The sequence below is a fragment of the Desmodus rotundus genome, chromosome 7, assembly GCF_022682495.2.
Source record: "Desmodus rotundus isolate HL8 chromosome 7, HLdesRot8A.1, whole genome shotgun sequence".
In the NCBI taxonomy this organism is placed as follows: domain Eukaryota; kingdom Metazoa; phylum Chordata; class Mammalia; order Chiroptera; family Phyllostomidae; genus Desmodus; species Desmodus rotundus.
This window is the reverse complement of record NC_071393.1, coordinates 74,171,857-74,182,482: the sequence shown is the minus strand read 5'-3', so window position 1 is coordinate 74,182,482 and position 10,626 is coordinate 74,171,857. Positions and strand designations below refer to the sequence as shown.

The 10,626-nt window shown below is 53.9% G+C and overlaps 1 protein-coding gene across 1 annotated transcript; it reads right to left on the bottom strand.

Annotated features, from left to right (window-relative positions):
• Nucleotides 1-5,663: 5,663 nt before the first annotated feature.
• Nucleotides 5,664-8,781, bottom strand: INAFM2 (InaF motif containing 2). Its single transcript, XM_045201358.2, has one exon. The coding sequence runs from the start codon at nt 8,240-8,242 to the stop codon at nt 7,781-7,783; it is 462 nt and encodes a 153-aa protein (XP_045057293.1). The 5' UTR covers nt 8,243-8,781; the 3' UTR covers nt 5,664-7,780.
• Between the last annotated feature and the right edge of the window lie 1,845 nt (nt 8,782-10,626).

Sequence of the window (10,626 nt, the reverse complement as noted above, 5' to 3'; positions counted from 1 at the left end):
TCTTCACTGGAGGAAGATTATAGGGCAAGGCAAGTATCCCTGAGCTTTAATTTTTAAAAAAGGAAGCCCTTCTTCAGACTAAAGGGAGCCAGCAGCTACGGGGCCACACCTCCTGCTCCTGGGTGGAGCCAGATATGGAGCAGGAGGGAAACATGCGGAGACACCCCTCCACAACCCTTGGGGTCATGGCAGGCTGTTACTCTCTCTTCCTGGATCCTTCCTTTTGGAATCCCTTCTTCTCTCCAACTAACAAACAAGATTGCTCTAAAAGGTGGGAAGTTCTTCACGAGGCATGAGTATCAGGAACCCAGGCACAGAGCTGAAGGAGCAGAGAGGGCACAGGAGGTAGCAGAAAGCCGATAGGGAGAGGACAGCTTTACCTAAGGCCCCAAAACAAGGAGAGCAGAAGAGGCGGAGAGCAGAAGAGGCAGACAGCATCCCTGCCCTGGGCCCAGACCCCTCCACAGAGAGGAGCAGCAAACTGCGTTGCAAGGGAGGCCTGTTTTCTGGTGATAGGCAGCATGGCGGAGTGGCGCAGACGTGGGTCTTAGAATCTGGCAGACTGAACCTGAATACTGTTTGCCATCTACTAGTTGGATGACCCTGGTCAATTTAAGCTCGAAAAGCCTGTTTTCTTATCTGCAACGTGGGGCTAGTAATACCTTGAAGGGTTGTTCAGAAAATGAAAGCTAAGAGTGTGATAAATAAGCCGGGCACACTGCAGGCACTCTATTAAGAGTAGCCTAAAGGCACTTAGTAAATATCTGTGGAATAAATGAAGTAGCTATTTGGTGTGATCTCTGTCTACTTTGTTTCTCATCTTTTCCTTTACCCTCTCTTCTAGTCTCATTTTCACTGGGCTCAGCACACCCTCAAGGGAAACGGGGATGGTTTCTGAAGCTTACCAGCATTCCAGGACAGGGACCTGCTTTCAGGCGGGGGAGTCTAGTTGAGTCAAAGCCTCACGGAGTAGCCCTTCTCTTACAGGGAGGGCTCTCTGCCCCACCCACCAGTGGGATCATAAGGGTGTCCTACGCGTCTCTGCCTGACTTCATACATTGGTTCCCGCAGCTCAGAGTGGTTCCTCTTTCCCTCTGTTCACATCAGTAGGAACCTCATGAACTTTCACCAGTTTTTACTTCTTTAATGTTGGTTGGGGCGTCGTTCTGCAAAGTGAAGAGTCGAGGTTTGATTCCTGGCCACATGCCTGGGTTGTGGGTTTGGTCCCTGGTGGGGCGCATGCGAGAGGCAAACCGATTGATGTGTCTCTCCCATGTCAATGTTTCTCTCCCTCTCTTTCTCCCTCCCTGGACCGTCTCTCTAAAAATAAATAAACGAAATCTTTTTAAAAATTTCCTTCAGAAACAAACGCCCTGGTGGAGTTTGCTCCTGCCTTCCACTGTTAGGTTTTGCCACCCAAAGGAGCAGCATAACTATATTTTCTTACGGTCAAGGGATGGATGAATGGGGGACCCCTGCAAGGAGGGGCTCCCCAGCTATGTAACAAGGCACAAGTTGGAAAGGTCTGGCGGCCTCAAGTCAACTCTGGTCCCAGCCCTGGCCATAGGGACAGGAGGAACAGGCAAAGCTGGTACCAGCCCCCCAGGAGAACAAAGAAAATGGCAAAAATCCCCGTATCTTTCTACTTTGGGCACCAAGTCAGAGGGGGTCAAGGGAATAGGAGAAACTAAGGACACCAACCACTTCACTGCTGCCTCTCGAGTCATTTATCAGCGTCCACAGACCCACGCAAGCACCTCTCTGAGCTTCTGAGTGAGGGCTTATGAGGAAGGGCTGACACTGGGTGACCACAGCCTCACTGCGGGAAGGAATTCAAGGCTGGAAAAGGCAATGAGAGGAGCCAGCACAAGGCCCAGACTGAGGCTGCTTTTCTTCAACAAGTCTGCTGGCCCACGTCACAGCCTCTCATTAAGCATCCACTTGACGCCAGGGAAGTGAAATTGCACAGACCTGGCACCAGAAGGAACAAATGTGGCACCCACTGCTCCTTTTAAGGACTAGCTAGAGGAGCAGCAGGCCCCAGGGAAGGAGGTGAGGCAAACATATCAACACCTTTGTGGGAAGGGGAGAGAGGGTTCTTTCAGGCCTGCCTCCTTCTCAACAAGCTCTCCAGGGCAAGTTCTCCTGCAACTGTTAGAAATCACCAACAATGTGGGATTTTTCCTCTTTGCTCACAGACTCTGGCAACATAGCATTGCCTCCCCAACCCCCACCCCTGCCCCGTAGGGCAGCTAGCTTCAACCAAGACAGAGTGTCAGAAGCCCCCCTCAATAATCACGTCAAAACAGAAGTACCCTAACCCTAACCCCTAGATTCAGAGGGAAAGGTTGGGCCTGCAGTTCTCAAACTTTAGTGCGCAACAGAATCCCCTGGAAGGCTCGTTCAAACACGGCGCTGGGCTCCATCCTCTCCATCTCTCATTCAGTTGGTCTGAGACGGGGCCCAAGACATGGCATTTCTACCAAGTTGCCAGCGGTGCTGATGCTGACGGTCACGGCACTGGTGTGATGCTACCTGCCCTTCACATTTCTCTCCATGCATCAGTTTTCCCCAAAGGGACAGACATTCCCTCGAATACTTATCTCCTCATGTGTGTACACTGTACTTTTACTTCCAAGATCTCCAAGCTCTGTCACATGTATTACCTCCATTTGCTTTCATGAGGTCCCCCTAAGTTAGGAGAAAAGAAAGGAGTCAAGGGCCATAACCAGTGGCCACTGCTGAGTCCTCAAGTCCCCCATTTCCCCAAGAGCATGCTGCCTCCTGCCCAGGTCCCCATGACAGTGTGAGCTGTCATGGGGTCAGAGGCTGGCTGCTGTGACAACACTGCCCAGACTGACCAGCAGCTGATGGAGGAAGTGGCCTCCGGGAGAGTGTGGGGAGGCCTCAGCTCGCGACTCAGCACACCACGGAGGCAGCAGAGAAAGGTGTATTTAAAAGGAAATCCTTGGTCATCAACATAATTGCTTTTTTGGACAAGTTGGTTCTGGGACTTTTGAGGCTCACTTGGGATACTGTAGACACTAAATAGTTCTTGAATTAATGGTAGTGGTTTATGGAAAATAGTCTAAGTTAGAATCTTACTGCTGTTTAACTGATAAGCTATTGCAAAAACAGATTCCTGAAGTTAAGAAAACAGGGCATAACAAGGGGCGATTCTTGTTGGCGTGACTGTCAATTCCTTTTTATGGGGTGAGACCTGCGTGGGAATCCTGCGGTCCCGCACGCTAACACACAGACCCGGAAGCTGGTCCGGCCTGCCGCTCCTACTGACCAGGCGGCTCGCATGCGCCGTGGGGGCCATGCTGTTTCCGCACTTAGGACGGAGAGTCTAGTAGAGTCAGGTTGTGTGGTAAAAAGTTTTTGTTTTTCTATTTTTAAAATTAGCTTCTGGAGGCAACAAATAGCATAACATAGGTTTTCTGGCAGCAGAAACGCACAGGCCATGTCAGCAAGTAAAACAGATGTGCCCAAAAAACTGTTGGTGGATCAGGCATTTGTGTAGCTCAACATTACACCGCAGGGCCAGAACAGGAGACAATGAATGGATCACATGTTCTTTGTTGCCTCCATTAAGCACCACATGGAATACAGCTGTGGACTGGCGCCTGCAAGGAACAGGCAGGCCAAGCCCAAGTCCCTCAACTTGGAAATACAGAAAACTGTGACTAGAATGGCCAGTGCAACTGTGCCTTCCAGGGGTTCTCTCAAGCAGCCCATCCACTCCCTTGAACCAGATTATGGGCTGTGGATGTGGGTCCACAAGTGGATTATGACAATGACACCACAAGGACACAGAGAACAAGTCTATCCAACACAGTGACCAACCAGGTGAGCATGGACAAACTCAGAGCCCCTGCTACTGCGCCAGGCTCGGTGCCGGTCCTGTGCAATGAGCAAAGCCACTGCAGCCCCTCCCTCTCCCCAGTGCGGGTGGGGGCACTGGGGTGCGGCTCTCGCACTTTTGTTACTGCAGTTGCAATTCCAGAAACACCTCCATTCTCTGCAGATGGGAAGGGGAGGACAATTATTACCCCTTTTAAATAGCTGTGGTGGCCCTAAAGCTCGGGAGCTGACCTTTCAGTTCCCCTTACAGAAACATGTAGAAACAAGTAGATGCTCTCCGCTCAGCATTTCAAAACAGGATATAAATACTCAACTAAAGAACACACTATCTTAGAATTCCCTGGTGAAAACTGAAAAAACAAGGTAGACAGAAAATGGCCTCATACTGTGCAGAAATCTGGAGCTCTTAGGAAGAAAAATATTTCTTATGCTTAAAATTTCAGAGAAACACTTCCTTGTACCTTGGCATCCATGGGGGAGAGACATGATACCCACACAAACTCCGTGTAACCAGCTTAGCCTACTCGTGGCCCCTCGCCCCCAACACTTCACTTTCCAAAGAGGATTATCTCATCCTTCAAACCCAGGCTGTCAGAAAATAAGCACCCCTGGTAACTTCTAGTACAAGCAAACACCTAGGAATGATCCTGGTGGCGCAGGTAAAAAGCAGTTGAAAGTAATCCCCTTTGCACACACCTCTCCTTCCTCGCTCAAAAGCCAATGGACAATTTTGCAGCTAATTTCTAACCCTTGAAAATAAAGCTATTCAGACCACTGCTCCCCACCAACTGGGCCCTGTTCTGTGGAACAGTGCCCTTCTCATCAGCCAGCAGGTGCCTGCCACACACACTGCTGCATGGGCCCACCGTGTGAAGCCTGGTGCAGCTGCAAAAGCCACAGGTCACAGGCTACAGAAAGGAGGGACTGACTAGAAGAACCTTGAAACTCTTTCCCTCCCCTTCTGCTCTGCCTTACCGGACCTCTCATAGAAACCTATTGTGTAGGCTGAAGAGACAAATAAAAGAAGGGCGGACTTTTCCACGCTCCCCTGCAGACTACGGGGTGATGTAAAAGCGCAGCAGCCGCCCCCCTAACAGCTCTGGAGAAGTGCAGGCCCCAGGGGGCCCCTCCAACACTGGCTTCTGGTTGTGTACTGGGCAGCATTGTCTAATGAACTGCACTCAACTGCTTGCCATGTTTTTTGCAGCATAACTAATCCCTCATTTTTGTGCTTTTCACCCACATGTCTTCTACTGCTTGCTTTAGGGTGAAAAAGAGCCTCACCTTTGAAGCAACCTAAAGCTTCTCTCAGACATTTGGCTCTTTCACCTCCTCCACTGTAGACAAAGCTCTGACCAACCACTGTGGACTCCTCAGTGTCTTTCCCAGTGTTTTCATTTCTCGAGTTATCTAGGGGCCAAAGGTTTGTTTAAAGGTGAGAACAGTGATGCCCTCAGCCAGCTCACTGTTTGCAATAATTCTTAATATGCATGGTGACTGGTCCCTTAGCTTCCTCAGTTAGGCATCTGCCCAGTCCTTTAAGAGCACAACTCTTTTCAACATTTTTAAGCTAGATATCACTGTTCTTCAACCCCATCGCTGCTTCCCGACTAAGGATACTGTCACCCTTCACAATCCACTCAGTCAAGCTGCAAGGCACTGAGAACAGAGCAATTGTTTTTCCTCCCATACCAGTGTGTCACCACCCATCCACACCTCAGACCACTTCCTCCTTCAACCTCCACTCCTTCCCAAAGAGGTTCGAGAAGAGGAGCGATCAACTTACACAGCTTACGTGGAGTTTTTAGAATGTATTTTTGTTCACCTGAAAAATAAAACTTTTAAAAAATATACGAGACTTTTTGAGTACAGGTGTATCTTAAATGGCTGCATTATAAATAATGTCTCTGGTCATGTTCCCAGCTAGAGCTGGGAACTAATGTCCCAATTCCAGCGAAGGCTTTAGAGTCAGGAGGCCAGCAGTGGGACCTATGAGTGGTCTCTTTAGACTCTTTGGTCCGTCCCAGAGCGATTAAACAGTCCAAAATGCAGGCGTCAGGGTGGGGACAGGGGACTGGCCTCTCAGATGTTCTCCTGCAAGTTCAAAGAATTCTTGGAACAAGAGATCAATTTATAAATTATTAAAATATAGGACTAAAAATTCACACGATAAATATAAATTACAGGCTATTATTGAAGTTATAAAGTGGCCTTTTTATGTTTCTTCCCCCCAGGCTCCCAGCAAAAATTTTAAAAGGCCTCAGAGGCGTTCTAATGACCGAAGTCAAGTCAGCTGCTCAGAAATCTCCTCCAGTCAAGACACCCTGGGGGTGCTACCAGCCTGCCCCTAGGCTACGACAGCGCAGCTGCTGTTATCTCGCCTACTACAAGACCAGGCTTAAAGCAAGGCTGTTCATCCTGTGAACTTGGACCAGAGCTAGCTGAAGTGTAGGCCAGAAAACTGGAGAGACAAACTGTTTCCAGACTCAGGTGGCTAAATTTTTGTCTTGTTTTAAAAAAGTGCCTCATTTCCCAAAAAGGAAACACTAAGGGATTTGGTATGTCGTCACTACCCATACTCAACTGCCTAAAAGCAAGTGGCAGAAGGAAATGGAAACCGAATTGAGGATATATCATTTTTGCTGCCCCAGAGCTAAACAAATGTCATTTCCCTTGATGTTTCTCGTTTCAATAAAAGTACAGGCTGCATATAAGTTTATCAGGAGAGGTAAAGATTTAACTTTCCCACTGTTGGTCTAAGAACGGGCTATCAAAGCACAATCCTGAGTTTGAAGCCCATCTTTTAAACGGGAGGACATGCACAGAGCTCCGGTTTCACAATAGATTTCATCCTAATTGCAGGGCTACTTTGTCCCTACAAGCTCATAGGCTAGGGATGATTACTGGAACAAGACAAGATTTTAAGGAAAAAAAGATAAAACACTTGTGAGTCAACCTGCTTACAAAGTTTGCTCTTCCTAAAAAACTATGAGAAGGCCAAGGATTGAAGCACAGAGGCACTGCTCTTTCCCTTCCTTCTTCCCTGGCCCATGTCCAAATACTTAGGGTGCAACAGGAAACCTCTTAAGTGGGGGCACTAGGGTGGGAAAGAGAACAGTGCACTCCCCACCCTCCCTACATGGCTTCTACTCCTCTTAAGGTTTCCCACTATCCTTTCAACAAGTCTAAGAATGATTATACTCTTGTGTCATAAACCTTTCCGAAACAGGAGAGGGAGTAGGGGAAAGAGTGGGAGATGGAAAAAACAGTGTTTTTGTCCTGTGCTAGCTGCACTTGGGGGCTTAGCAAATAGCCCTTGCCTGGCCCCACCAGTCGGTAGCTACCCAGGGTGTGGGAGGATATATACTCATATAGTTCTATGTAATTACTGCTTCTAGTGCATATGTCAACAACTATATACAGGGATCTATAAATTAAATGCGTTTGTGGCCACTGCAACTAGGTTGACGTACCTGAGCTCCACTACTTTTGGTGCCCTCCTCCTTCCGAGAGCTTCAGCTTATTTAAGAGCCCCCACAATTCCCTCCTTCCCCTGAGTCCTGTGGGGAAAGCCCGAGTGACCCCTGCACGTAAGATACATAAGTGGGAGCGGCGCACAAGGGTTCCGTGCTGGGATCTCCCCACCCCCTGCCCCGACGCCCTTAGGGCTTGGGGCCCCGGCGCCGCTGCACGGGCCTGGGAAGACCAAACTGCAAGTCCCGGACGAATCGTGGTCCGTCGGCTGAAGGTCCAGCTGTAGGCCACTCGCCCCACAAGCCCGCGATCGTCGTGGGAGGACGGGCGTCCACTCCCGTGAGGGTCACTCCAGTGGGCTCTCCCCCGCGTCCCGCCGCACAGTCTAGCCTCCAGACTTGGGGAGAACGGTTCCCCGCCGCCCCTGGTGCGGAGGGGTTCAGCGACTCCCGGGCGCCGCCGCCGCTTCCTCCTCGTCCTCCTCCGGCCCCCGCGGCCGCTGTAGCGGCCGGGCCCCGGGGCTGTCCGCAGAAGGCTCCGGAGGCGTGGGCCGCGTCGCCTGCAGCGGGGGCGCGTCGCGCGGTGCCTCGCGGCTGGACGACCCAGTGGTGTTGGGTCCCGCCGCCGCCGCCGCCGAAGTCCCAGACGGGCCGGTGGTGTTGGAGCCGCCCGGGGGCGGGCCGGCGGCTCCCCCCGAGGTCCCGGCGCCCACCGGCTGCCAGATGAGGCTGTAGTAGACGGCGAGCACGATGGCGGCCAGAGACACGGAGAGCACGTAGGCGAACACGGTGGCGAGCCGGACCCACTTCTTGTTGGTCTTGGCCGCCATCTTCGCCTTCTTGTCCCCGGTGTAGGTGGCCGGCTTGCCCCGCTCGGCCGGGGCCGCGTCGCGCTCCTTCATGGGGGGGCCCCGGCCTTTGCCCCGGTGCTCCACGGCCCCGGCTGGAGGGGGCCTGGCGGCCTGCGAGGACTAGGCGAGGGGCGGCCCGGCGCCCTCGGTTCCCGGCTGCTCCTCGCTCCGCCGCCGCCGCCGCCGCTCCTCACGACGCCCGCCCGCAGCCCGCCACCGCGTCGCTGCGGCCGCCGCCGGGGCCTGGGCCAGTCACCGCCGCCAGCGCCGCCGCCGCCGCCGGCCCGTCAGCTGCTTCCCCGCCGCCGCCACAGCCACAGCCGCCACAGCCGCCCGGCCCCGCGTCCCCATCCGCCGCCGCCGCCTGCCCGGCCGCGGGCCGCTCGGTCTCCAGAGGCCGCGCGGACCGCGCGCTCCGCTCCAGCCCGGCTCCCCCGCCTCGCGCGCCGGCTACCCAGGGCGGGGGCAGCGCGGCGGGGGGCTGCCTCTTAAAAGGGCGACGCCGGGGTCCGGAAGTGCGGCGCGGGGAGGCGGGCTTCTGCCGGGCGCCGCCAGCCCCGCCGGGACGCCCGGGCGCGAGTGAGTTAAAGGGGGCTGGTTCTTAAAACGGCGACGTCGCCGCGGCCCGGCGCGGGCTGGCGCGGGGAGGTGGGAGCCCGGGCGCTGCTTTAAAAGGGGAACAGCCTCGTCTGGGGCGGAGAGCGGAACGGAGGAGGGCGGGGAGGGGCGTTCGGAGTGCGGAGCTGTCAACTCTGGCACCTCGGCACTCGGTCCCGTCCCAAGTGACAGATGGAATAGCAGCAGCAGCGTCGGCCCCCAGGCCTCAGTTTACCCCCAGAGTGGGGGTGATACCACGCTTGTGCTCTCGGCTCGCGCCCCGCTGCACGGACCCTCCGTGCGGGTCTTCCAGACCGAGCTAGTCTAGTCCACGTCCGGCGTAGGCAGACAAGGGCCAGTGGTTCACACGGTGGTCGCAGTTGGTCGCGCCCCTTCCCCACCGGCCCCATCCACGCCGGCCCCATCCACGCCCGCCCCATCCCCTTCCCCGTCCTGCCTGGGCTTTCTCTGGACTTTGCTGAAATCTATGCGATTCCTTGTCCTCTTACAGCCCGGAGTCAGGATGCCCAGACCTTTTAGAGTTTCCGAGACAGTACCACGTGCTGAGCTGGTTTTCCAGCCTCGCATCCCACCCTACTGCCAGTTTACAACAGGTCTCAGGGCCCTCTTTTGGGGGGCTTCCGAATCCCAGGTCAAGGGGCCGCACTGAACCCATAGAGGGGCTGCCAGAGATTTCCCCCTCTCTGATCCCCTCTAGGCCTTGGAGTCTGGGCGTTTGTTCCATCACCCCCTTCCCATGTGAGGTTTGTCCTCCTTCAGGTCGATTCTGATGACCCTTCTCTAAGCTTGGACTTGAATCAGCCGCTTTCCCTTGTGCCTTTCGCCCTCCTTCCACGCTCTTCTCTCCTGCCTTCTCTTCTTCCGATTCCCTCTCTACAAGGCTTTCTAGAATTTCTGGCTCCCTCCTCCTTGAATTCTACTTCCTGTGTTCCCAGAACTGGATGTGTGGACCGCCTGGGTGTCTCAAGGGCTGTGGGAGACTGTGCCTGTGTGAATGTGTGAGGGGAGACTACTGTGGTCAGGCGGGATTCTGTGGGTGAAGAGCCCCCCACCCAGTCCTGCCCCTGCAGGTGAGAGCCTGACTCCTCACTTCTGACTCTGGGGGGCAGGACCCTCTCACCTCTCCCACTTCCCCTCATCCTCTACAGGAGCCTTTGGTATCTAGACACAGTGCCCCTTTGTGAGGAAGCCCCTTCCCGACACTGCTGCCCTGCCCCCAAATAAGGGTAGGCAGAGGGAGAGAAATCAGAGAATCAAGGCAGGGTGGGGACAGAAAGGGCCCAAAAGGTCATCTTTTGTACATACCTGCGGACCCTAGGACCTCCCACACAACACCCCTACGGAGCACACTTCAGCCTCAGCTAAAAGACCCTCCATGATGGTGGTGGGCCTTGTCCGCCCCCTAAGGCAGCTTTGTCAGGCTTTGGAAAGTTCTGACCAAATACACACAGAAGTCAGGTGGCTTACCAGAGCTGAGCGTGCTGATGGCTGAGGGAACTAAAGGCCTGTAACCCGAGCCCTCACTCTCATTCCTGAGGCCCAGGTGTGAGCCTGCCGCTAGCAGTGGCCAACTGGATACTATTTCCAGGAGCAGCCTGCCTTTCTACTTTCTGAGAAATTTCAAGAACACTGCAAGTTTGGAGTGTGTATTGTCTTCTGTGGGCTGATGAAAAGACAACCACTCCTTCCCCAGCCGGCTCCCAGACCGGGTCACAGCTTGTCCAGCAGGGTGGCCTGTTAAGTTAAAATCCCTGAATTGTCTCTGGATGTTCTCCTCTCTTCTCTGCCCCGCTCTCTGGCTGCCTTGGCAGGACCAA